This window comes from Strix aluco, chromosome Z (assembly GCF_031877795.1).
Source record: "Strix aluco isolate bStrAlu1 chromosome Z, bStrAlu1.hap1, whole genome shotgun sequence".
Classification (NCBI taxonomy): domain Eukaryota; kingdom Metazoa; phylum Chordata; class Aves; order Strigiformes; family Strigidae; genus Strix; species Strix aluco.
In genome coordinates this window covers 66933312-66961151 of record NC_133971.1, presented here as the reverse complement: position 1 = coordinate 66961151, position 27840 = coordinate 66933312, and the positions used below count along the sequence as shown (strand labels likewise).

The following is a 27840-nucleotide window of genomic DNA, read 5'->3' as shown; positions in this document are numbered from 1 at the left end:
AAGAGATTACTGCAGGGTCCAGTGCTGTCACCTGTAGCTTTGCCTGGGACACTAACTAGAAACAACTGGAAGCAGAAGCACAGCAAGCCATTGAAATGGCTCAATTTGAGGAGCACTTGTGAAATTGTGATGCTCAAAGAGGCTGAAACTACTAAGCAGACAGAGCAAACCGTACAGCAAGTCACAGACAAGCTGTGATTGATCTAGGACTCCCAGCAAAGTACTGGAAAGGACATTCCCAGGCTCTGGGTTTAAATTCATTTGAAAGAGGATGATATGATGGGAGGCAAGGGAGTAACGAGGGTGAGAGGTTACAGAGCTCTCTCTGTGCAACCTGCTGGACTCGGTCCGGTTTGCAAGTTTGCAACAGACATAGGTCTGCCTCACGGTGGCTCTCCACAACCTATATGAAATGACTTGGTGCTGGTCTGAAGCTGTTACTCGGTGGAGGAGTACTTCTGGCAGCCTGAACTGAGATGTCAAGAGACTGAAAGGACTTGGAAAGTGATTTGCCCTTTAATATTTAGACAGTACTCATTCACAGTGGGAAAAACTTATTTTACTATTGCTTGGTTTGCTGACAAACAGGTTCAGATCTAAGTTCAGCAATCATACACGCAAATCACACAATTAATTTTAAAGGACACATTCGAGCTCATGTTACTATCCAAATTAGATCTACTTTTAATAAAGCTTAACTGAAAAAAAATCCCTATTTGCTGGGAAAAAAAATTTTAAAATGATAGTATCATAGGACAATACAGCCCAAAAGGGATCTCAGGATGTCTCCTGCTTGCAGCAGGGTCACAAGGGAGCTCAGAACAGGTCTCTGAGGGCTTTGTCCCATTGGGAATTGCAACCCTGCAAGGATGGAGCCTGCACAGCCTCCCTGGGCAATCAGCCTGCTCCACTGTTCAACTGTCCTCAGGGGGAAAAGAGTCTCAGCCTCCCAATTCAACTTATTCCCATTGTCTCTTGTCTTGCCCACTAGGCACTGCTGTGAAGACCCTGGCCCTGTCTTCTTGATGACAGACACACAGGCTTTGGAGGGCTGTTCTTTGGTGCCCCCTGAACAGTGCCTTCCCTAGGCTGAACCAGCCCTTGCCCCTCAGCCTGCAGGACAGGACAATGCTGCAGCCCAGGACACCTCGGTGCCCTTGATGCCCTCATCTGAACTTGCTCCAGTTTATTGATGTGTTTCTTCTGCTGGGGGTGCCAAAACCTGACAAACTACAGAGCTGTTGTCTCCTGAGTGCTGGGCAGAGGGGGATTATCTCCTCCCTCGACCGACTGGCCATGCTTCTGTTCATACAGCCCAGGAGAGAGTGGGCCTTCGTTGTGGCCAAGGCCACTGCTGGCCATGCCCAGATCGCTGCCCACTGTGGCCCCAGAGCCTTCTCCACCGCTCCCCAGCCTGGGTGGCTGCAAGGGCTGTCCCTTCCCGACAGCAAGACTTGGCGCCTGCATTTGTTGAAAACATATCGATAAAAATCTTCTTTTTTTTTTTTCTTTTTTCTTTTCCCCCCTGCACTGCTTGGATGTTCAGTTCCGAGTCTTGGACAGAAGTCGCCTCTCTACTTTCCAGTGGCTAAACCCGCCGGCACGGGGAGGGCCGGCAGCTGGGCACAGCCCAGCTCACGCCCGGCGAGCGGGCGGTGCGCAGGCAGCGCTGCCCCCGGAGGGGCGTGGCGGGGCGTGGCGTATGCGCCTGTGCCCGCCCCTGCCCCGCTCCCTCCCCACGTGGCCTCCCGGCACGAGCCGCCCGCTCCCCCTCCACGCGCCGATTAGCATGATAAAGCCGCCCCTTTCTCCCCGCCGGCCAATGGGGGGGCAGGGGGCGCCGCCCGCTGCCGGCGCCGCCGCCGCGCGGACTATAAAGAGGGCGGCCGGCGTGCCCCTGCCTCAGCGCGCGCCGGGAGCACGCGGCGAGCGAGAGCGGGGAGCGGTCGCCGGGCACCGCCGAGCTGTGGGGACCCGCTGCTATGACTCTGGAGGAGCTCCACGGGCAGGAGCGTGTGCCTGCGGGCCACGACTGGTAGGTGCGGGCGGCGGCCGGCGCGGGTGGGTTGGGGGCCGTTGCGGGGCCGGGGGCAGCGGGCGGCCGCTGGGAGGGTTTCGGCGCCGCGCTGACTGTCCGCTCTCTCCCGGCGCGCAGGATGCAGGGCGCCGGCAAGGCCCTCCACCAGCTGCTGGTGTCGGCGCAGCGGCGCGGCTGCCTCACCGCCGGCGTCTACGAGTCGGCCAAGCTGATGAATGTGTAAGTACGGCGGGCGGGGGCCGGGAGGCCGCCCGGCGGGGCGCGGGGGCTGCGGGGCTGACCGCGAAGCTCAACGCGCCGCTTCCCTCTCGCAGCGACCCCGACAACGTTGCTTTCTGCGTGCTGGCCACGGACGAGGAGGACGAGGGAGACATTGCCTTGCAGATCCACTTCACCCTGATCCAGGCCTTTTGCTGCGAGAATGACATTGACATCGTGCGGGTGAACGACGTGGCCAAGCTGGCTGCCATCGTGGGGCCCAGCGAGGAGTCTGGGGAGCCACGGGACCTCCACTGCATCCTCATCACGGTGGGTGTCTTGAAGGAGGCGAGCCGTGCTCGGTGTGCTGTCCTCCAGGGCTGTGCTTGCGCTACCAGCCTCTGCACGGGATGGTTAGAGACTGTCAGGGTGGCCCCATGTCCCACTGGTAGCCAGATCCTCTTCTGGGCGAGGAAAGGGGGCTCAGCACACTCTAGACAGCAAGTCAGCTGAGTAGTAATAGTAGGCTACGCTGCTCGTAACTGGATTTCCTCTGTTGTCCACAAGGGTAATATCTCTGCTTCCTGCAGAGAAGCTGTTTGAAAATGCCTTGCTTCCTAAGCTAATGCTTCTGTAAATATTGTGATGACCTCAGCTGGTGAGCAGCACTCATGGTGTGCTCTCTTTTTTCTTTCTGACAGAACCCGACTGAAGACGGCTGGAAGGACCCAGCTCTGGAAAAGCTGAACTTGTTTTGTGAAGAGAGCCGAAATGTGAATGACTGGGTGCCAACTATCACCCTGCCTGAGTGATGGTGACCCAGTGCATTGGGGAGGCTGAAACCTTTGTTGCATTCTCAACGTGGTGTGGGTTCACCGAAGTGTGCAACAAGCTGCTGATTCCATGGATTAGCCTGGTCAAGAGACTGGATTAAAGTCACTCAGACTGGCATGCAGTGGGCTCTTACGGAGGAGAAAGAGGAGAACAGCTCACCTCACCAGCGAGCCTCAGTAGGCTGCAACCATGGAGAGGCTGACATACCATGGAACTGAAAGAAGTATTGTGAGTTTCCTGGTCAAGTGGAGCTGTTTCAGAAGGCAGAAAGAAAGTTGGGGGAAGTGGGCCAAAACTTTCCAGAAGGACTAGACGGAGTACTGTAACTAGGAACTGTTGGTACTGTCTATGAAACACAAAGAAAGTTTCAATATTTGGTGGACTACCAGGGACTGGTTACTAAGACAAATACAGAGACTCTAAAGTGGACAGACTTCAACAGGCCTCTTGGGTCACTCTGCAGAACTGGTTTAATAATGCAATAATTTTTATTGAAGTATTTGCTGCTATTGAAGCTTTCATAATAAATTTTTGACAATTAATTTCTGGGAGTGTCTTGCTTACTGGGTGGGGAAGCATGTCACTGAAATACCACTGATGTTTTGCTGATGTGCTGTAGTCAAAGGTATACTCCACAGTAATGGAGCTATTGCTCAAATATGTTCTGTCCTGGGCCAGCTGAATGAGGAGTTGTGCTGTCCAAGTTGATAATTCAACCTTTCACCCTCATGCAACAGCTGCTTATCGCAACAGCTTGCAAGACTAAGGAGCTGCATGCTTAATGAGCTCACATATTGTAATAGGTGGTCTTTGTAGTCTACTGAAGGAACACAATACTTGTTAGAAACATGGATTTTTGGAATACAGACCTCCAGTAAATTGCATCATTAGTTCATAAATGTGACTTAGTAAGACTTATTCAAAGCTGCAGTGTTCCCACTTGACAGAAGCAGCTTAAACATTAAGGGGGAGCTGCAAAACCCCTTAGATGTCAAATGCATCTAACATTTGCTTTGATTAGCATGACATAGTTAAATCTAAAACTAGCTAATAGTGAATGAATATCACATCTGCCACAAGCTGTTCTCTGATTGCCATATGCTCTAACAATAGAAGCTGTCACTCCAGAAGCCAATTTTGCAAAACCTAATTGCATGACAACACCAAATTAAGTCCAAAACAATTTTAAGATGGTGTGTCCTTTTTCAGAGATCCTGTTGTGGAAAAGTTAATATGGGTCAGCTGATATGTCCTTATGTTAAAAGGGAAAATATTACCCCATTTCTGTGCACAATCTATATGTGTGCTCCAGGACTTGACATTAAAATGGCATGGTAATGATCTCCAGAGAGCAAGAAAGCTAAACTACTCACTTCCTCTATAGACACTAAAAATACTCAGTTATCACAATTACATTTCCTCTAGGCTAGCTTGCAGTGATTGACAGTGGCACTTGCTGAAAAGTAGTCATTTCTACATGGGGTATCTTGAACAGTTGTGGTTTCTGGGAAGCTGCTTGCTCTGGGTTTCATTGTTCCTGATAAGGGAAGTTCAAATTCAGCTCCAACATTCCTGGAATACGCTCCCTTGTATAGGAGGTATCTAGCACTGCTTGGCCTTTGTTACTGTGTTGTGAGAGGCTGTAGGATGGCAATGTAACCAGAATTTAGACTGAAGCAAAAACTATAGGGGCCTCAGACCTCTGCAAATGTTCCTTCTTGCACTTAAGATACTGGAATTTCTGCACAGGCTGTTTTTCTACCGAACCTGCCCTCATCAGCTGCTGTCTGCTCTAGAACTTTGAGAAAGTCACACAGAGAAGCTAAGAGAATAAACAGCTTTGGCAGCTGTGATAACAGAAACTGCCTTTAGGGCAATTGCATTGATACATAGAATATATCAAGTCTGGATGCTTTATTATACATTTTTATATTTTTCCCTTAACAAATGCAGGTTTCTTCATTTTCAACAGTTTTACAGCTGGGAAACCAGCTGTATTTCTGTTCTTTGCTTGAGGCCTAATCAGTACTCAGAGCCAAGAACAGGTTAAAGTGAACTGTCCTGAAATCAACTTTTATGTAAAGTGTAAGCGTTACTTTACAGCCTTGAGTGGTTTAAACAAAACCCTGAGAAGATTGAAGGAAATTCTCAAGCACGTATACAATTATGTATACAATTAAAATATAGCAGAGAAGTGCGATTGATTTGTTAGTTGAGGCAGTAGGCATAGATAGTTGTACCCAGTAGGAAGTTTAACTTTCCAGCTTTTATGGAAGAAATATATTGTGCAACAAACAATGAAATTAATGAGGCAACACCAAAATACACTTGTGAGGATGTTGCCTCTTTTCCCTTAGAAGATGAGAGGCTGACCTTCATCTCCCCAGGAGCTTTGTGAAGCTGTAAGCTGTGCCTCATAAGAGTTACACAATTTCGTATTTTAGTGACCGGTACAATTCCCCTTGAAATCCATTCTGGCTCAATGCAGATACGCTGTAACGGGCATAGTATTAAAGAGAGTTAGCCTGCAGATGTTAATACAGTGCTGCAACCAAAGGCAGCTGTAACTTGCAAGTTATGTGATGCTGCATATATCTGTAATGATCAACACTGCTTAATGTAGAAAAAATTCATCAGCTGGCATCTTTATGTGCTCAGATATATAACTGTGGAAGGAGCGACTATACAGCTGGTAAAGATAGACAGTAGACTTGGTATTTCTCACTGTGGTGGAGACAGCTGTTTTGGAGATGTTGGTTGGCTCACCAGATGTTCAGGGTGTTTTGTCAGGGATCTGGGGGATCTGGAGGGCAGGAACAGTAACCTCGCGTGCCTGCGAGCAGTGAGTGCCATGCACCTCATGTTCCCAGGAAGCAGAAGTGACCAGGACAGGGGCACTACGGGTTTGCAGGGCTGGCAAGGACTGCTGGGAGCTCTGCCGAGGTGCCTACATCCCAGCTGTGCTTGCGCAGTCTTCACTGGCTGACTTGCTTTGTGCCATGGTGGGCCACATCAGGGTGCTCTGGGGAGGAGACTGAGATTAATAGTTATTAATAATACAGGTTGTTCTCCAGGACATGGGCCAACCTAGAGACACAGTAGGAAGTGCAGGACACTCAGTGGAGCCACAGAGCAGTGGTGCTTCTGGCTCTGCTTCTGAAGGTCTGCTTTCCATCAAGCCCTTCACTTGTGTGCCACTAGGTGAACAAAGCTGTGTATTTAAATATTATAACAGACATTTGTGTTGTGCTGTCTGTACTTCTAAGTACATTTTTAAAAACGAAGTGATATATAAAGTGTCATTTAAATTTTTTTTTGAGTGATGGGTTTATGTTTCTCTGCCTGAATATCTATTTCACCATCTAATTGTGCTGAGTGACAGGAATTTCCCCTCATATGCTGTTTCCTTTTTTTAATGCTGTTTTCTTCCTATTACACTTCTGTGCATCACTTTACTTTTCTCTCTCTTGCAGTTATAGATAGTGATCTTCTCTTTAGATGCCTGACTCTTTTAGTATATGCTATATTGAGTCAACTGCTTTATTGTTGTGTCAGGATATATATATATGCATACTGGCACACAGGATACAGTTGTTAACAATGCTTTCTCTTTCCTGTTGCGTAGGAAATACAAAAAGGAAGATAACAAAAAGTATATTAGAAAGAGGCAGGCAAACTGCTGCACAGAATAATGTTTGCATAAAATCTATGCATATGCTAGATGATCTGCTCAGACAGTGTTTATAGCACTGGATGCTCAGGGAAAGAGCTGACAAGCCCTCTTTGCAGCCTTAGAGTTCTGCAGACTGGTGGAGTTTTATTTGTAGGTGGAGGCTGAATTAATCCATGTTCTGCAAGGAGACAATCTTTGCAAAAACGCTAGTGGCAGAAACGTGCCATAGCACCACTGTCTGACACAAGGGAAACCTGGCTCGTGTCAACAAATCTGTTAACTCCAGCTCTCAGATCCCCTGTCATCAGGAGTAAAGAGCAGTGTGTGCCCAGGTTAAACCACGGCTAGCATACAGACAGTATATTACCAGTGGAAACAAATGTCATCACATGTGTGAGCATGATAGATGTGTGGAGAAGGATATATGAATATTGTATACCTTGTAAGGACACACATGGTGGACAGCTGTGCTCATGACTATGCATCCATGGGACCCCATTCATTGTAAAGCAACAGTGGCAGAAACCAAGCCTGGCAGAGGGATGGAGCTGTACAGACAGTACATATGCCTCACCAGAGCCATTTTTTCTAGAGGTTTTTATGAAAATGGCTTCTCATTCCTGCTCATTCCTTATCCATTTCATCATGGCAGGTATGATTTACTCACTTTGTAAAGTCTGAGCGTGAAATGATAGGGTATTGGAAAAGCTGAGTTAATACTTCGTGTGTAATTATTTCATACTGAATGAGTGAATACTCCTATTATTCTTCATTGTCCTGCAGTAAGAGATCCTTATACACAGCATTCAGAATATTGGAATGTATGTGAAGTATTAAAGTATTGGTGTCTTTAAAAGTATAATCAGATCCCGGACATAACATTTATGGTGGTTATAAAATCTCCTCCAATCTCCCACTGCAATGGCATATGATTATTTTGTCATGCTTATTTTCTGATTTTTATATGTGGAAAGAACACAAAATTATTTTCTTCTGTGTGTCTAATCGTCTCTGTAGAACTGACATTACTTTGAAATTATGACTTTGAAAACTTAGCATGAGTGCACACTGCTGATTCAAAACTAGCTATAGAGATACAACAAGAGGTTTACCGACTGATTTAATATTTCCTGTGTGCTACAACTGATGAGAAAAAAGCCACCCTTTGTTTCAAGAAGAACTGTTATAACTCTCTGTAGACAGGCCCATGTGCTGTAATCCATTGCAGAATAGTGATAAAATTTAACAAAAACACCCAAGATGAATTTCAGTAGCAGAAGCAATTTTTACTGTCTCGCCACACCATGAAGTTAAGAATTTTCAGAGTAGTGAATCTAAGGTTTGCTTCTTACTCCCTACTTTGGGGCACCTAAGTTATAGCAGCCTACCTTTCACATCCTACTGAACCCAGCCAGAAGCATGGTGCTTAGTAATTTCTATTTAAATGCCTAAACAAGTAATTAAAGCCCAAAGTTGCACATTTGTCTTCCAGAAACAAGGCACCTCAATCAGATACCTACTAGGTACATTCAGATACCTATATGCTCAGCTGGGAGCCCAGAGTCTAAACTCTCCAACCAATCAGCTTATCTAGCTGTGTAGCCATAAACTTACGTACCATACTCCGGGCTTTACTCCTCTGCTTAAGAATGCGTACTGTAGGGCACAGCTGCCTAAGTGTTTTAGCTCGCATCAGTTGGGTGGCTGAAATTAATCTGTGGATCTTCACCTGTGAACCTGCTTTGGTTCACATGGCAGAACAGAGTTGGAGCATGAAAACAGGATTTCTATTGGAAGAAACCAAGACAGAGGACATACTCTAAGGGACCATCTAATGCTTTCCAGCTGCTTTTGAGCATTCAGTTCATGGGACCACACTTGAGGTACATACAGCACAATTATTTGTTGATTAAGAATAAACAGGCAAGTCTTGGCAATAAAAGAAGAGAAATACGTTGGCCTACTTTTCACAAAAGAAGAGATTTTAGTGTAATACACATACCAATTTGTTTTAAACAATTGCATGCTCTTGAATTAACAGGGTTAAAAATCTGCTTTGGCAGCAGCTTGCTGAACTTAATTGTTTCTGAGGCAAGAACGATGAATGGGACTATTTCTAGAAGTGGTTGCCAAAGATTTTTTTTTTTTGTAATAGACCAGCACTGCCCAACTGGCAGCGTCAGGACAGCTTTGCCTGCCCCATTGCCTTTATGCCTGAGGAGCAGGTGGCTCCATGGGCCATGCATGGTGATCCTGCCCCATGGCCATGCTATCCTGTAGGACAGCCAGGGCACCGTGTGAGTCCTATGCCGGCCAAAACAGGGGCTGTCCCCGATGTGGAACCTGACCTCTTCAGTTGCCACTTGTTATGTGGCCAGACCTTTTTTGTAGGTATAATGGAACACAATACTTGCAGAGGATTTCCAGATGACATAAGGATGAATAGGACTATAGCCCAAGAGAAAAAATTGCATTGAGATCTGAATCACTGGATTAAATTGTTACAGTGTCACAAACCATTTTTTAAATATAGATAAGAACAAGGTGATGCATCTCCTTGCACGGTAGGAGATGATAGCTACTAAATGAGAGACTATGAAATCTTACACCAGTGACAATGTCTATTGCTGTTGTACAACGTTTCTGTCCTTTAAATCTGCCTCCATCAAAAGCAAACTCCTTACTGTAGGCTGTTTTTCTGCATGTAAGAGCTAATGCATTAAAAAATTGCATACTGTCATTATAGGTGGTTTCATGCTGTGACTGAAGTGCAAGCTAGTTGGATAGAGTTAAAGATAGAAGGATGGTAAAGGGCTTCACTTTTTCCAAAGTATCAGTTGTATCCTTCACTAATACAGATGTTGTCTCTCTTACATTCTGCTCCGTTTCTGTAGCACTATAATGTCCTTCAAATAAACTGCTGAAGAAGAGCGCAATAACAAGCACTGCTTGGTTTGTACTAAATGACTGTGTTATTTGCATGCTACTCCTGGAGTGCTGCAGAGAAATGATAGATGGGCTGTGCACAGCCTGTCCTGTCTGGGGTGGGAACTACTCACCCTCACTGATGCCAGGGTAAGACTTGCATAGCTCAGTGCCTCATCGAGTCGGACTGAATCTCACAAGTTTAAAAATAGGTGCCTGTTTGTGCTTCGGGGCCATGGGTAATAGAAACATGCTCTCTGCCTATTAAATGTAATGACAAAAATTGTTCCAGGTCTCTCTAACCCACCTGGCTAGCAAGTCTAATTTAAAGCAAAAGTAGACTGCGTGGCTCTCTGAAAAGAGACCCAATCCAGAATCTGGTTTCTTGATTTAAATACATTTTAAAAAGTGGTGTTGGTTTTCTTTTATAATATCTAAAACATCTTTCAGGTGCATAGCTGTTCTGTGTGGCCTGTAACACATGTGAAAATATTGTTTGATTGGGAAAGATGTCACATTTTTATCCCTATGCTTTTGAATTTTATAAGGTTTTCTTTGCTTCAAGATATGTGCAATATGTAACAAAATTCCTAATTTAGAGCTAAATCTTGAGAAGCGCTAGAGGAGCTAGGTGGCTAAATTAAATAAATGGGTAAATAATATTAGCAATTAATAATGATAGTTGTATTTGTCAAATAATTCAGACATATTTCCAGAAGAGACACAGTGCATTTACCTAAACGCAGTACACGTGTCCTTGTGGTGTGTATACAAAAGAATGCCTCACCCTTAAGCATCGCTACATATATACACAGGAAGGAGATGCAGAATGATTCAAATTTGACACTAAATAGTGTTGTATTTTGTCTCTGTGTGTTCTGCTCCTTCTGTCAGAAGATAAATTACCACTGGAACACTTCTGCAGAATAGAATTCCTTGGCTTGCCACTTTCTGCAAGCTTGACTTTTTAATAGAAAAAACAAACCAACAAATGAACTTGATATTGTGCTATGAGGGTCTGTCTGTGTTACACACTTCCCATGGGGCAGGACACTTAGTGGAAAAACAACAGCAACTCTTGGAAAACTATGCAGAGGGTTTCAGAACTGTTGTACCTCCTCTACCCCTACTTCTCCCATGGGATCTGGGCTGTGTTTTCAAAGAAATATTTGTCTTGTGCTATGCTTCTCAACAAGTGTCAATTCACTGGTATCAAGGGCTCATGACTTGGCATCTGAGGAGCAGGAGCTGATGAGGTAGCTCCGCATTTATTCAAGCAAGGAGTGAGTTGTGCAAAAGCTTGTCTTGCAAAGCAGCTAAAGGCAACACAACGTGGTGCTTTTCAAAGCAATGGTATAACACAGTGTTGACATCCTAATTATTCCATATCTAATCAATATGAAATACATGCTGCTCTGTACCTGGTTTGCCAGAGGAGCTTAATGGTGCTTTACCTAGCCTAAATGTGGAAGCAGTAGAAACTGCCTTTTAAGGAAGCACAGCTGGAGAGATATGGCTGAGTGGAAGGTATTAGCTGAGGAAAAGGTCACTGAGTTTGGTGGCAGGAAGAGGTGTCCTCTACCTGTGATTGCAGCACTGAATCCCTTATATGGAGCTCCACACTAGGATTTTTGAACCAGCTGGCCACAGGACCAGAGCTCTTGAAAATAACTAAGCTCTACAAGATCTGTAAAAATTGGTGACCAGATAGACCAGAGCATCTTGGTGCCCTGGTTGATGCCAAGCCTGCGGTGTGTGCTCATAACTTACTAAGGACTCCAGAAAATCCTCTTTGGAGAAAGGATTTCTAAATGCTTCAGCTGTAGAAACAGTGTCAGGCAGCATGTGCAATCAGCTGTTAAGATATACATCCTGAGGAAACCAGGCTCCAGAGCTCATGGACGTAACAGACTCGCTGCATCATGTAAGTTACAGGTGATCATCTGCATGGAACTGAAGGCTAATATGATGCTTTGTTTATGAGGTAAACATTTGACTGGCCTTGCCGTACCTTCACCTGAATTAGTAATAACTTACTGTGGTGTGTCACTTAAAGCAAATTGCAGTGTTAATTATGATAATAAACCCATGCAGGCCACATCCAGGAGGACCCTGCGGAGAAGATGCTGGAGCATGCTCTGCTCCCAGAAATGCTGACGTTACTGCTCAAGCCTTGACTGGTTAAGGATATTTTGCAAGAACTGGTTCCCCACCTCCCAAACCTGCATTTCTCCCCTCTAGGCCCATATCCTGTATTGCTGCCTCTGCAGAACTATCTGTGCAACTTCCCTGTGCAGGAGTGGTCTGTTCCAGGCTTTCTGGGGGCCTGTCTATAAGGTTTGGTTACCCTTTTTAGGTTTGTGCAGTGCCTCTTTGACAGCAGCTGAAGTAAAAGCAGGACAAGGTAGCAAATGTGTCACTGGCTGTCACTCTTTGAGATGCCAAAGGTGCAGTGGCTGCAGGGGTGTTTCAACCCCGGGGATCATGAGGTGGCCAAGCCACTCAGCCCAACCGCTCTCCTGCCCCAGGGGAAGGGGCTTCCTCCCTGTCCCAGACTCACAGAGCTCCCCATTGCCCAGTTGATTTATCTACACGGAGCCAACCACTTCTCTGCTGAAAGCATAACATGGACGGGTTCCCCATGACTGCCTGAAGCTACAGGGAATATCAGGAGACTAGGGGAAAACTTAAGAAGCTGAAGTTCTTTCCACAAGCTGGAGTTAAAATTTCCTTTTCTGGTAAGTGCAGAAGAAAGCAGCCACCTGATTCAGCGTTTGCAGTAATATTCTAATTTGCCACAAGCATATTGTCTACTGAAATGAAAACTGAATATAGCCCACAATTGAGGTTACCAAATACACTTATATAAAGCCTTTCAGAGCAACAGCACATCAGCTGGTAGGGGCTGCTACTAGAAACTAAGGTTTCTTTGTTTCTTAGCAGCAGATGATTTCCTCTCCTAGGGCAATTATGTAGCCTAATTGCCTGTAATAATCATCCCTGCTAAAAGAGTACTAATGCCAGCCCTTCTCCTTTTGCAGTGTCTCCTTACCAACTTTCTGCTTCCAACAAGCAGAGACTGGCTCCTCATATTTAGTAAAACACAGGTACTGTTGAAGAACGTTGATGCTGTTATGGGTGCCTAAACTGTTATTTAAAAAAAAAAATAATTAAAAAAGAGAAAAAAGAGATAAAGTTATTTCTGAAATGTGAAGTATTGCTAAAAGATTCACTGTCCTTTTAGTTACTTACAGTTGTTTGGGGTGTATTTTTACTTTTTAACAGTTCTTAGTATTTATTATTTCTATAAGATACCAATTAGAGGTACCAATGCTAGACTCTGCTGTGCTGCATTACAACAATTTTTAAAAGTAAACTGGAAAAATCACAAAAAAGTCATAGGGTATACTGTACATTGGCAGAATGGATTAGATAATATAACACATCTTTGTCACTTGACTTTTGTGGTTTCATTTAGATGCTATCAGTGTTTTCTTCCTATCAGATAATGTTGTAGCAATACACGATCATTCAAAAATATGTTTTACAGCATTCACATATGTGAACAGTGAGCAATGTAGCTTGATTTCTGGACAAAGTTCAGAAAAATACATAACCATACAGAGTCAGAATAAAGGTCCATCCAGCCTAATATTTTTTTCTGTCAGTAGCCAAGAGCACATGTCTAGAGAAGGGTACTAGGAAAGGACAAGCACATAGGGATCCTTCCTCTATGTGATACCTGTAAGAAGCTTGCAAGTCCTGTGACTTTCTGTGCCTAGCACTGTGGCACCAGTATATATTTTCAACATATCCTGCTTAGAGGCTGAATGCTTAAGATTCAGTTACTGGCAGCAGGCACATGGTAAGTGCGCAGGCACGTCAAAAGAATATCAGAAAGGTCCATGAAGAAGCACTGTACCCACCCAGATATACAAAAGAAGAGAGTTCCCAGAAGTTTAGAGGTGAAGTAAAAAAAGATATCTAAGAAAGGAGCTGTTCAGCTCCCTGCAGTCTGCTTCCATATATCCTCTCTTCATTAGAAAAGTGGAAGGGGAAGCTATGTATTCTGTTTCCTTTTAAAGGCAGCGATACCATTGCAAGGGTTCAATGATCACACCTATGAGTATGCTTTTTCCATGAGGGGACCGCAAGCCTTCACTGTTAATTTTCTCTGGAAGGAAGGCCTTTTATTCTGATTAAGCCATATTTTATAAGTCAGGGAGAGCTGTACTGCTTACTAAGGAAAAATTATTTCAGTTCAATATATGCATTTGATAGTAGTAATTTGATAATTATTTAATTCCTGTTGCCACTGAAGTAAAAAAAGGCAACCATAACAGCCTCATTACTGCCAAAAATTAATAATAAGGTTTGGTGGTATCTCATTAATGCAGACACACTTTATTGTGTCTTAAAATACAGGAACAGAGACAAATAAACTTTATTCAGAGGAACATCTTTGATGAATGTAGAAATTATAAACAGCAACTCTTCAGAGACACTGGAAGTGAAGTTCTACATATAGGTCAGAAAGAGGTTATTTCTGGTATGATTGTGCAGGGACAGCTCTCTGTGAAAAGCTGTATACTATGACCAGGATGCGGATGTGTTCAAAGAAGAGGTATAAATTCCTTGCAATTTGGAAATAGAACAAAAATAAGAGATGTCAGTTCTTGAGGTGCAGGTGCCAGTCCAGGTGCTTTCCAGTGTCATCTAATTTCATCAGCTGGAGGCTTGTTCTAACTTATATGGGCTGAAGAGCTCCAGGGATATAGGCTTTACACCTTGGCAAGGTGGCCAACCAGACTGGCTCTCAGCCTACTTTGCCTAGTGAACTGTCTCAGTATGGTTACATACAGAAAAGCATTAGGACCTCTGATAGTGATAAGACTGAGCTGACCTCAGGGAGACTATAAAGGCAAATGCTGCAACCTGTTTCCTGAATTCTGAACTGAACCTGTGGGCCTGAACAAAGATACAGAAAGGCAGCCATTGCCTGAAAACAGAATTAAGGGTTACCTGCAGCAGAGTACCATCTCTATTTGTTCCCAAGCAATGCTTTCATCTTTAGGTGTTTGGCTAAGACAGTATTATTTTATACAGCTCAGGTATTGGTAAGTAAGCAGGGCACCCTGAGTATTCAGGAGTCCCAAGCTGAGGAGCCAACAGCTGACAAAATTACATCAAATAAAGCTGAGTAAACCTGAAGGCTTTTTTCCTCCCTCCCAAATCATACAACAGAGGCAAAGTTATTTTGGGCCCTATCACTTTACATGTACATAAACACTAGTCGTATTAGTCATCGCTATGTGGCTTGAAGAGACATGTGGATGAAACTGGACAAGAGTTAACTCTAAGTTGGCCCTTTTGGTGAGAAGCGTCAGTCTTTTGTTGTCACAAATTCCCTCAAACAGAAACATTCCTGCCCTTTCTCCAGGGAGATTTCATTGCTTGACCATTATTTTCAGGTATTAGCAGAACAGGTTTGGACATTGAAACCACTGACTTTTGCATCATCCTGAGAGGAGCAGAAAATCCAGCACAGATTAGAAGAACCTTCCCTCTGCAGATAGTGCTGCTCATTATCAGGAACGTGCAATGACACTGGAAAAATATTAAATTTTGGAGAAGCTGAAGGAATCATGGGGCCTCTGTTTATTAATGCAGGATATATTATATAGCAGGATATTGTTACAGAGTGAAAACTCAGAGAGAAAGCAGCCACTGAAAGGAGGTTTGCAAACTGCCACCCTTACGTAATTCACAGAGTGTGTTGCTGCTGAAAAAGGAGCAATGCTGTGCTTAACTTTAACAGGAAACTGTAAACATTAGGCCAAACTACCTTGGTGGTAGCTCTGTCCAATTGAATGGATGAGGTGAGAGCTAAATTTGGCATCTTGCAACTGTTTTCCTTGCAAGGCTGCATGGATGCTTCAGAGTCCTGCAAGATTTATCCCATCCTTGACTTTCCCTGCTATTTGTATGATAATGAGAACTGTGACCTCCAGATTGCATTATAAGCAACATGCCCGTGCAGTCCATGTTGCTGAAGGATCTGAAACACCCAGTACCTATGCTTAGCTGTATACCATTTTGCAAGGTATGGGCATGGTGTAGCCAAGATATGTCCTTGTTTATTGGGTAGGATAAAAACACCTCTCACAATATGTTACCTTATGGTTTAGTTGTCTTCAGCTTTACTTAGCTTCTGTTCCTCCTGCAAAGTGTTTCTGTGTTTACTTTTGTGATGTTCTTTTAATTAGAGGCAATACCTAAGTCTTAATGCTGAAGTATTAGATTCCCCTATGGAAGCACTGTGTGCAGTTCTCTTCAAAAAACAAAGCAGAACAATGCAAAAAACAAAGCAGAACAAGAAAACCCACCTTCATTGGTACCAGCTATTTTTTCTACACAATGTGTGAAACAGGAAATAGGGAAATGGGTTTCTGATTTTACAGCTGGACCCGTACACACTTTTTTGTAGGAAAAGGAACACTGCTCTTCCAAGAGGTACAGTCTGCCCTTTCTACCTTAATGAGGATTGCACTGTGTGTTCTTACAATTTTTTCAAGCATGCATGGGGGGCTGAAACTCAGTGTGGCACCAGTGCTGGTACTCTGCATTCCTGCATGGTTACCTCAGCTGCTGTCCTCTCTCTCTCCCCTCAGCAAGGATGATTAACCAACAAGTGTATGTATCTATCTTGTAAGCATGTGGGTTGTCTCTCCAACTATGCACACTCACCCACACACACAGTCATTCAGGCTGAAAAAGACAAAGGCATGTTTTGCTGGCATGGCAGTAATGCAGCCAAAATTAAAAATGAAACAGGGAAGAGGCATAAAACTGAGACGTAACCATTGTGTGTGTGTGACTGCAGCTCACAGTTTAAAGCTTTCAAGCTCTTTAATGATGTGACCCCTGCAAGACAAAACAACCAGTGAGTTTGGGAAGTTATTTATCTATAAGCTTAGGGACTGTTTACTCTTCACAAAGAAAAGTCTCATGCAGACCTGCCCCATGTGCTGCATGTGGCGCAAGGTCTGAGGGCTGAGGATGACCACAGGCTGTGATGGATGCCAAGGGTGTCCAGTAGAGCCCGACAGCTGGAGTGAGCCACTCATCTGCGAGGTGATGCTCCTTTGTTTAGATCTCTTTAAATTGGGTCATGCTGGAAAGACTCACAGAGTTGATTATTATTATTTGTCCTCTGCCCAGAATCTGGCCCTGTGTTACTTATTAGCTGTGTACAGAGGGATATTTTACCCACACAGAAAGGACTTTGTTCTCCAAAGGCTTTACGGGACCTGGCAAGGGGGCAACATCCTGGCAAGTCTCAGTAAAACGTAGATAATTTTAATTCCACCATTGTGTTTTCCTAAGGTTATTTCTGTGTTTGTTTTTTTTTTTTTTTTTTTTTTTTTTCCTGTGAAAGACTGGATACGATATCTTTCTCTAGTGTCTTGGAAGAGAACTTTAGTGAATGACACTTGTATCTGGCTTGCCCAAAGAGTGTGGACACTGTGAAGAGAGCTTCTGCGTCCAGGTTGACTTTGGCTTTCTGAGAATTCCTGACAAATCCCTGGGTCACCATAACCTTTTCTGCAGAAATGGAGTTCTGTGGGCCAAAAACACTGGCTGTATTCTCTTTAGGCTAAGCTGAAGCCAAAGGCAAGATGACCGTTCTTACAAGTCTGGCTGCTTAGTGGATGTTGCCTGCAGGTCAAGATCTGGAGCTCATTGTAATTTTTTCATCCCTGGGTTTGAAGCCTTGCAACAGCTAAACTGGAGACAGCATTTCAGAGCAAAAGCATGCTTGCAGAGCCTGATACCCTCTGTGAAAAAGAATTAAAATTTTTGTGTTAAAGAAGAGATTGGCGGGTCTGCAGCTATGTTAAGGATGGGCCTCATTCAATATTTCATCTTAAGGAAGGAGAAATGAGTAAAATAACTTCATGTTCTGTCTTTTGACATGTTGAGGTGCATAACATTTTAAGGTTTTAAACTAGTTTTTTGGGAAAAAAGAATTGGCTATTGGGTGTAGTTAGAAACTCATTTTGTTTATAGTACACTTCACCTTAGCAAGAAAGTCAAATTTAGATCCAGAACATCTGTCCCTTACATTGCGGGCCTCAGTATCTATAATATTTCTTTAAAATTTCATTGTAAAAAAAAATTGAAATCATGAGGGCCCAGCTAAACAGAAACTAACTGCTAAAAAATGAAAGATGATAAAACTAACTCTGCAACACTGAAGGATATCAGCCAGCAAAAACCCACTTCTGCTTTTGGGATGCTGTGCCTTGAGGGAAAGAAGAGCAGTGAACAACTAATTTGCATTTTATGAGGGAGAAATTTTAAAGGAAGATTTTAATTCTGTGTGTGGTGAAAATCCTCAGAGAGTATGAAGTTAATTTATAAAACTGACAACAAATATTTTCTAGGAATCATTTACTAGTAAAAAATGGATAAATAATAAACCCACTAACAATGAAAGTTGAAAGCATTGTGAACTTACCAGAAATGGGTCCAAAAATGTTCACTTGGGAACACCCACTCCCCATGTTTAGAAGAAGACTCCACAAAACATTTCTTGTGAAAAAAGTAATTTACTATGCAAAAATTCCCCTTTCCTTTGCCTTTGAAGGAGGAGCTAGTTGGCAGGTATTGTGTATTGAAGTGACATACGAAGTCAATGGGATAAGTGTAGCTGGTCTGATTTCCACCATCCAAGGATTTGGCCATTTGTCCCAGTCTTAGCAACATGTGGGATGCTGGGCTGAGAGCATCCAGACAGAGTCTGAGGGTAGACTGTTGAGCAGCGGTCTTTACCTAGAAGGGCAGTGCTGTCAGTGTCTCCTCACCAAGCTAGAGCTAATGGGAACCCCCTGATGGCAATAAATGTAAAATCTGTCATTTAGGATGGAATAACCCCATACAACAGTATGGGCTGGGGGCTGCCCAGCCAAAGCGGCATCTGTGCAGATAAGGTGGTGAGGGTCATGGTGGCCAGCACGTTGAGTGTGCCAGCAAAATTTACCACTGATCTGTGTCAAGGGATATAATTTTTTTCTCTGTCCTCAGCACTGGTGAAGCTGCAGCTGGAGTCCTGTGTCCAGCGCATGAAAGATACCGATAGCTTGGAGTGAGTCCAGGCATTGAGGGGGCTGGAGCATTTGATCTATTGCTGTCATCAACTCCATAACGGATAGCTGTAGTAAAGATGGGAGCCAACCTCTTCTGGGCCATGCACAGCTCAAGAGGATAACAGGCAAACTGCCGCAAATTTCATCAAGGAAAATTGGAACAAGATATGAAGAAAAACGTTTTCTCCCTGAGGGGGTTGAACACTGGGGTAGGCTGGTCATCCCCATCCCTGGAAATACTCAAAGCTTGACAGAAAACGGTCCTGGTCTCACTTTGGAGTTAGCCCTGTTTGGAGCAGGAGGGTGGACTGGATGGCTTCCAGTTATCTTTTTGAATGTAAATTACCCCGTGATTCCTTCCTGTTCTGTGGGTGCTCTCAGGCCATGCTTGCTTCTAGGCCTTGTTCTTCAGGGGAGACTAAGCTGCCTGATAGTCACTTAGAATGGACAGAGGTGGAAAGCGTCATTAGATCACATGCTCTGTTACCAATTTCCTGGGGCTGCCATGAGTTAATTCACCCTTTCACGTCTTGGTTCCCACCTGGCTTGTAAGGACAGATTTAAGGCCAGAGAAACACAAATCAGCCCTCAGTGTCCCTAAGTACATTAAGGTGGGCCTGCTGATAGAAGCAGCTGGCCAAGCATTTGAAAAATGATTTCAGGTGTGTATACCTGTGAAGCGCACACTTCTCCTGGCATACGCTGCTCTTGCCCACTGAGTGACTGGGAAGTGTTTCTGGTGAGGGGCCTGCAGTGCCTGCCTGGCCTGCAGATGTGCAGAGAGCGCTACGCCTCGCTCCTGCCTCCTGCTGCAAGCCAGTGCGTGGGACTGCGTGTGTGGAGGCCGTTAAAAGCCGTTTGTGCCCTCAGCATTCCCGCCTGATTAAAGACATCTTGGCCTCACATGAAACCCATATTCATGCTGTTTTGGTCAGGGCTTTCTCCTCCCTGCCTCGCCATTGTCCCCTTATGCTGACTCCTGCCAATGCTTGTCTGGCTCCAGAGCCCACTTTACTTGGCAGAGCCCCTGCAAATGCAGACAGAGTTTTGGTAACTCCCTGACTCCACCTTTCTTTCTCTTTCCCCTCTTGCACAATGAAGAAAGGCATGCCTTACTCTGAAACACTTCAAAATTTTCATGGATGCTGTCAGTCCCACACAGTGCAGTGATGTTTGTGTTACATGCTATAGACTGAGTGTTCCCAAGATGCGGTCAAAAAGCTGCTCTGTACATCGCCTTTTGTGGGAAAACATATTGCCTTCTTGAACCATACTGGTCTGTTACAGCAGTTTTGATTTGGCTCATTACAACACTAGACTCCTAGACTCAGTTGTACTGATCTACACTTATTTATAGGTAATTGGTGACAAATGAGCTCAGATTATTCACTTTTTCAACAGCCATGATAAAACTGACCCAATCACAGAAAGTGATTTCTAAATATTTTTGTGAATAAACTCACAGACATATTATTTGTCCATAAGTATTTTGACACAGTTCACAAAAATATCTGTAGTTCTCAAATGTCAGCCAGTTGGATATGACTCTTGCAGTGCTCTCCTTGAGTCTGTGAATCCTTGGTCAGGTGCTGCATTATTCTCTATGGTGTTCCTCTTAAAAAATTAGCAAGCACATAATCACAGAACAGAGACAGTCCATGTGTCTGACGTCACTATTTGCTATAGACAATAGTTGATGTAAATAATCCGTGAGCCAATGAAAAGCTAAGGTTTGGTGACATGAACCCTTTGCCAAATACTTCTGAATTACTAAGGTGTTGCAAGATAAATCCAATTCATGAACAGGACAAACTGCTAAACTTACAACACACTTTACTGACAGTAAAATGCAATTCACTCAGCTCAGTGAAGAACATATCTATAGGGGAGAACGAAACCACAGCAAAATCATGGATTTAATGTTTTTCCTCTGTGACAGGTTACTGCATTTTGCTCACTGCTGCTGCATGTCTACGGATTTGTCTGCAGTAAGCTATAGGAGTCCAGACCGTATCCTTGTATGAACCCTCACTCCCATATTTCCAAATATGGCCCCATTTCCCTGTTATCAGAAAGTCTTTCACGTTTCTAGAGTAGCATGTCATGCTGGAAACTCCGCAGCTTTGATTTCCAGATCTCCAGCACTGTTTAGGGTCTTTTTTCTCTCCCTGCTCATAATCCTAAGAGCGACAATGGTACATATAGAAGTATGATGTGACAGCACTTGTGTGCTGGCAGGCACGTGAGAAAATCCCTGCTGGCAGGAGTGTCAGAAAGCATATTTCTTTGCAGTTCTGGCCTATGCTTTCTACATCCTACTTTATACAGCTTGAGCCTATGTGGGAATATTAGTAATATTGTAATGCTGAGGCTGTGAGGCTTATAAGAAAATAAATGATTGTGTCTTAAAAGTGAGATGTACTCTGTTCAGGTGGCCAGTAGAAGTCTATCTGCTTAAACTCTTACAGAAATTGTTTAATTGCTATTAAAGTGGTGCACAGACATAAAGCTGATGCTCTGCAAGTTGTAAGCATGCAGGAGCAGGCGCCAAAGGAAGGATTTCTGGTGTAATGTTGAACTGGCTTTTCTGTCTCGCTGTTGTGTCAGCGCCAACCCATCTTTGGGTCAGAGGTGAAAAAGTGTGGGATGTGGAAAGTGATACTCTGGAGGAGGCTCCCTCCTTTTTCCTGCTTCCTGCTGGGATTTTCTGTGGGACAAGTAGGAGCGTGTTTCCACACTGAGTTCTCTGAGTGCCCAGGCTGCCGGGGAGTGCAGACCTGCTCTATTGCCCCAGGTGAGCTTCTCCAAAGCTAGCCCTGCTGAGCCCCCCTTTCCATGCAGCAGCAGCAGCACAGCCTTTTTCACTGGAAAGCATGTACCTCAGTGGCAGACACCACAGTGAGACCCGTGTGGTTCCTTTATTTGCAAGAATAAATGGGCTGGATCCAGGCAGTCACATGAACAGAATAATGCGTAAACAAGGTCTGCAATTGTTTAGCTGACTCCCAACCCCAAAGCTGAGCATAAATATGTATTAGGACAAAGTCAGACGAGTAGCTCAGTTATTTTTTCTGTCCCTCAGCCAGGGAGTCAGTGGCAGCTCCATTGGGACCATGCGTCCTCAGCTTTCCCACAATCAGTCATCGGGCCAGTGTCTTGGAACAAGTGGTAAGCTGAAGCAAGCTTTATGGAGAGCTTCCAGTTTCTCCCCCTTGATGCAGTTATTGCACCCCTGGCTGCTCTTCCTGAGGAAGTTTCCCTTCAAATGGGTCTGAGCCATGATGGCCAAATGCCTCAGCAGTAAAGCACATATACATGTTCACACTTATTGGTGTCCAGAGGGCATTTGAGCCAGAGATGCATAGTAAATATTTTCCAATCATTTTCTGCTTGTATTAGAAGTGTCAGGACACAAACTTGCCTCCTCTCCTTGACAAATTTGCTTTCATGAAGGTAACTGTATCTCCTATCAGTTTTATCTTGCTTTGTGATTTCCTTTGCCTTGGTTGTAAACAACACCTCCCATAGCTTGTATTTCAAAAACTTGCATTTCAAGAAGCATCCATGAAAACCCAGAGTGTAACCTGATATTTCCAGGTGAGATACACTTGCTGCCTAGATTTCACTGAGATCCTCTCACTTTGCAGACAGAAAGTAAAAAGTTTTTTTTTTTAAAAAAGTCCCAAATCCTCCCTCCCACTTTGAAATATGTTCAGGGGGATGTGTCACCATGTGTATACTGCAGCCAGACTTGTGGCTGTGAAGCATTGCTAAATAGGACAGTGGTGCAAACAGTTTTTGGACACAGCCTGCAGCAGCTGGCAGTGCTGGGGACGGGCTGGCTCGGGGACCTGGGCACACAGGTGTGCCTGCTGACCCAAGGGCTGTGGGTGACATGGAGCTGAGCCAGGGTCAGCCACGTGGGGCCAATGTCAGCCTCACTGAGAGGGCTGGGTACCCCACACCATCAGCCCTTGCACTGAGTCCTGCCCAGGGTCTCTGATCAGTGCCAGCCACCCTAGAATATTCAGGCTTGGCCAGCCTGGTGTTGCACACTACTTAAAGAGCTCCAAGTTGACTTGCTGCCAATATATTTACAGCAGATTATGGAAAGTGGCTGTAAAGAGTTTGTGTCAAGTGAGGACACAAAGTGAGCAAGGGCTCAACATGATGGGAATAGAGCCCTATTTGCAGAAGGTCCCAGCTCTGTGGGTGGCAGCTGGGGTTGAGGCAGACCCCTCGTCCCTCTGCTCCATCCCTGAGCCACTGCTGGGTCTCCCGCAGGCTGTCAGAGCACCACAGCTGCATGCAAGGGGTACCAGGCAAGCTTTGGAGCTTGTGTATTTTTCTCTTTTCATCCTTCAGCTCCTTATGCTGCTCTGGTCCTCCTGGTAGCTTAGAAAGCCTCTCAGCATCCTGCATGAATGCTCAATATTGCTCTTTCCAGCACATGCAAGGGCAGAGCTTCTGCTTTTTGCAAAGGATGGCATGATGCTCTACAGTAGCTTTAGGATGAGATCAGCTGGATGTCCACCATGGATTTCACCAACAGACACCCTATTTCTTTTCTTTAGAGTCTGTTTGCAGTGGGAGTAACTTCATTGTAAGTGTGCGTTCTGCTAAATTCAAGATCTTATACATATACCAAGCATTAATCAGTACCTTTACTTTAACTCATCTGACAGCTCTTCATAACTCCAACAGAGGGGTTGGGGCACACTGCTGGAGAAGGGGGTCAAGGTTGTCCTTTCTACCCTCCAGCCTGGTTGCCTCATGCTTGTGCAAGGGGCAGCAAAGCAGCTGCTTGCCTCACTGCCCGTGCAAAGGATGCATCCCCATCATGCCTGTGCTGCTGCCACAGCAGCATTTGCTGGTGACACAGACGAAAGCCCCCAGGAAGACCCTTGCCTCAAGGAAGTCCGGCAAGGTGCTGGGGGGAGCCTGGCAGTGCGTGCCCGCTGTCCATGGGTTTTTGCCTTCAGCATGTATGGAAACTTGCCCACCAGCTAGTTTCGGAGCCTGCCCACCCATCTAGATTCACTTGTGGTGGTTTACTGGGGATATACTGTCTGGGCAAGTGTCTTCAAGCATAATTCCCATTAAAGTCAACTTGGAACAGTTCCCAGTGACTCTAGCATGCATTGAGTCATACCTACAGTCACCTCCTCTTCCAGGCATCCTGTCTATGTGTCATGGTATGAGCTCAGATGGCACCTGAGCACCACGCAGCAACTCATTCCCTCCTTCCCCACCAGTGCTGAGAAGGGGAAAGGCTTGGTGGTTTGAGCTCAGAGGGAAACTTCTGTCATTCCTCCCCTGTCCTGGCAAGGTCCCCCTCTCACAGGAGACAGTCCTCCACAAACTCTCTCTGACATGAGTCACTTCCACAGGTGTCTGGTTCACCCCCACATGTTGCAATCCTCCCAGCACCAAACTACAACAGCAGGGCCTTCTTCCCACAGGGTTCCAGCCTTCTTTGGGCACAGTCACCTGCTCTGGCGTGGCCCCCCCACCCTGCCCCATCCACAAATCTGTACCTGCTCCACCGTAGACCCCCTGGGGTGGCAGGGGGGGCAGCCCAGCTGTCTCACCACAGGATATGTGGGAGTCTCTCCTCCGGCTCACCTTCCCCTCTTCCTCATCCTTTCTTCCACTGACCTCAGTGTTCACACAGATGTTCTACTTGCAACTCCTCCTCACAACTCCTACCACTCCTCCCAGGTTCCCCTTCTTAAATAACGTTATCGCAGAGCTGCAGCCACTATCGCTATTGGCCTGGCCTTGGTGCAAAGTGGATCCAACTTGGAGCTGGGGGAGTTTTGAGAAGCTTCTCACAGGGGGCCACCACTGTAGCTCCCTCCCCTGCTACCAAAAACCCCTGCCACTCACTCAAACCAGGACACTGTGCCAAAAGCCTGCTGAAGGGAATGTGGACCGGGAGCCTTCAGCATCCATTTGAGAGGCCCACAAAAACAAGTCCCAGGGAGAGGACCCTGGCCTACGACTGGAGCTAGGAGCAGGTTAATTGCCCAAGCTTCCTCTCCTGCATTTCCTCTATGGGTGTAGCAGGAAGTGGAAACAACCCCAGCAGTGTGCTCATAGGTCCCTACAGGCTGTCTCATTTGCAGGTTATCAGCTCAGCCCAGAGGAGGTGAAAGTGTTCTTTAGAAGTCAGGTTTAGATAGAAGTAAAGGCAACAAAAGGGAAAAAAAGGGGGGGAAGACAATAGGTCTTATTTTGATTATAGTACGAAGAATGAGCACAATGAGTGAGACACTTCATAAGTCAATATGGTACATAGAAGGCTGCTCGGACTCTTATTTTGCAGAAGCTTAACTGTTCACTTCCTGGACTTGAGACTTTGTGCTGGTGGGAACAGCAAGCATCCCAGTTCCACGTATTCTGTGGGAACATAAACAAGAAATCACATACTTTATGGGAACATAATGGCATCTGAGTATATATTCAGTAAACTTTCTTAAAGCAGTTATTTTTATCACTTATTTTCTGTCTACTGGAGACCAATAGTTTTCTAGTAGAATGCATGTCTGAATATTTGATTTTTTGGTTAGGTTATCAAACTGCTGGACAAATTCCGGGCTGACTCAAAGTGAAATTGCATTTCACTTTTCTTGCAGAAATGAAAACTCAAAAAATGTTTCTTCTAGGTTAAGTAAAAATCAAATTCTGACCCAAAACATATGTATCACCCCTACTTGGAAAATTTCTAATGAGAGCACATAAATGAATGTCTAGAAATTATTCACAAAAGCAGCATGGACTTGCATCTCCTGTGTACCCAGTGAATACTCCATTCAGTGTATTATGTGCTGTTCTACAGGAGGTTGTCTCAGTCTCTTCTGTCAAACCCCAGTTTCTCTTGCATGCAGCTCTTACATCTATGCTCTGTTTGGTACACATTCAAAGCCTTAGTCACTAAGGTGTCCCCCAGGGCTCAGTTTTGGGGCCACTCCTGTTTAACATCTTTCTTGATGATCTAGATGAGGGGATCGAGTGCACCCTCAGTAAGTTTGCAGATGACACCAAGTTGGGTGGGAGTGTTGATCTGCTCGAGGGTAGGGAGGCTCTGCAGAGAGATCTGGACAGGCTGGAGCGATGGGCTAAGGCCAACTGTATGAGCTTCAATAAGGCCAAATGCCGGGTGCTGCACTTGGGCCACAACAACCCCCAGTAGCGCTACAGGCTTGGGGAGGAGTGGCTGGAGAGCTGCCGGTCAGAGAGGGACCTGGGGGTGTTGATTGACAGCCAGCTGAACATGAGCCAGCAGTGTGCCCAGGTGGCCAAGAAGGCCAATGGCATCCTGGCTTGCATCAGAAACAGCGTGGCCAGCAGGGACAGGGAAGTGATCTTACCCCTGTACTCGGCACTAGTGAGGCCGCACCTCGATTCCTGGGTTCAGTTTTGGGCCCCTCACTACAAAAAGGACATTGAATTACTCGAGCGTGTCCAGAGAAGGGCAACGAAGCTGGTGAAGGGTCTGGAGGACAGGTCGTACGAGGAGCGGCTGAGGGAACTGGGGTTGTTTAGTCTGGAGAAGGGGAAGCTGAGGGGAGACCTCATCGCCCTCTACAACTACCTGACAGGAGGTTGCAGAGAGCTGGGGATGAGTCTCTTTAACCAAGTAACAAGTGGTAGGACAAGAGGTAATGGCCTCAAGCTGCGCCAGGGAAGGTTTAGACTGGATATTAGGAATCATTTCTTTACAGAACGGGTTGTTAGGCGTTGGAATGGGCTGCCCAGGGCAGTGGTGGAGTCCCCATCCCTGGAGGTGTTTAAGAGTCAGGTTGACACAGTGCTTAGAGATATGGTGTAGTAGAGAACTATAAATGCTAGGTTAACGGTTGGACTAGGTGATGTTCAAGGTCTTTTCCAACCTTGATGATTCTGATTCTGTGAAGGTACACAGTGTTTCAGGATCATAACATAGCGCTGGTTAGAAATCAACTGTCTCCACACACTGTGTACTTTTGGTTATCCGTTCAATCCAATGACTGTTAAAAGGATTTAGAAAGAGAGTGTAGTGAAAGACTTACATTATTACATCAGAAAATGAAGATCAACAGGTCAGTCTGAAAAGCTGAGAAATGTGTTAAGTGAAGATACACAAACTTTCATTACAAGAGCTCAATCAGCACAGCAAAAAGTCCATCAGCTGCTACATGCAGTTAAACTATACAGCACTTTATTCCTTCCTGGCATTCAACAAAGGCATATTTTTTGTTCAGCTTTACAGCTCTGGTAGTATGAGAAGTGTCACTGGTTTCACCACGTCTTCACACACAGGGAATTATTTGCAGGATTAGGACTCTAAACCCCAATCTTAGTTACACTACATGCCTACATCTGGCATGTTCACAAACTCCACTGGCTTCCCTTGCTTAAAGTGAGAGAGGTTAAATGCATGCTCACTTATTTGAAAGGTCAAAGCCTTTCATCATAAATTGCTGGAGGTGAGAGATGTGTCATACTCTATAGTTCATAAAGGGTGGTACTTACTATGCTCATCTCTTTTGGAGTACAAGCAGTGTTTTCTGGTTTTGACTGGGAAAACACTGCCACTACTTTCTATCAAGAGAGCTGGCGTAGCTTCCTCTTTGGTTTCCACTGTAAATGGTTATCTTTACAAACTCTGAATGTATGTTTTGCTAATATGTACCTCAAAAGTTCACAAATTCTGAAAATGTCCCTTTCAGCCAGGTAGTCTGCTGACATGGGCCTAAGAAACAAGCTGCAAAGAAGAGGGAATTTACTCTCTTGCTTGAGTGGGTGGTGTGGGTACTGCTGGGAGCTGTTATCCAGCGTCTGCCACAAACTGGTGTTAGTATCTTCACTTTGCTGATATCAGCATCCCCATTCTGGTTTTCTGGTCTTTTTAAGGCCAAAACAAGGGCTGTATCTTTAAGCATTTTGGACCCTGGCCTTGCTGCAAGGTCTGTTTGGCTCATGGTGTGCCACCAGAGCTTGACACCCTCCACCCTCACTTGATATACCCAGCAAGGGTG

At 45.0% G+C, this 27840-nt stretch overlaps 1 protein-coding gene across 1 annotated transcript; it reads left to right on the top strand.

Moving 5' to 3' along the window:
- The first annotated feature begins 1887 nt into the window (after nucleotides 1–1887).
- GADD45G (growth arrest and DNA damage inducible gamma) lies at nucleotides 1888–3612 on the top strand. The gene is made up of 4 exons (XM_074812224.1): nucleotides 1888–2035; nucleotides 2156–2257; nucleotides 2353–2566; nucleotides 2938–3612. The coding sequence occupies exons 1-4, from the start codon at nucleotides 1983–1985 to the stop codon at nucleotides 3046–3048; spliced, it is 480 nt and encodes a 159-aa protein (XP_074668325.1). The 5' UTR covers nucleotides 1888–1982; the 3' UTR covers nucleotides 3049–3612.
- Nucleotides 3613–27840: the final 24228 nt, after the last annotated feature.

Bases quoted from the DNA above. Each gene is read 5' to 3' on its own strand.
- GADD45G (XM_074812224.1), top strand. From the start codon at position 1,983: ATGACTCTGGAGGAGCTCCACGGGCAGGAGCGTGTGCCTGCGGGCCAC. The intron at 2,036-2,155 runs GTAGGTGCGGGC...CCCGGCGCGCAG, and splicing joins GTGCCTGCGGGCCACGACTG to GATGCAGGGCGCCGGCAAGG. The intron at 2,567-2,937 runs GTGGGTGTCTTG...TCTTTCTGACAG, and splicing joins TCCACTGCATCCTCATCACG to AACCCGACTGAAGACGGCTG.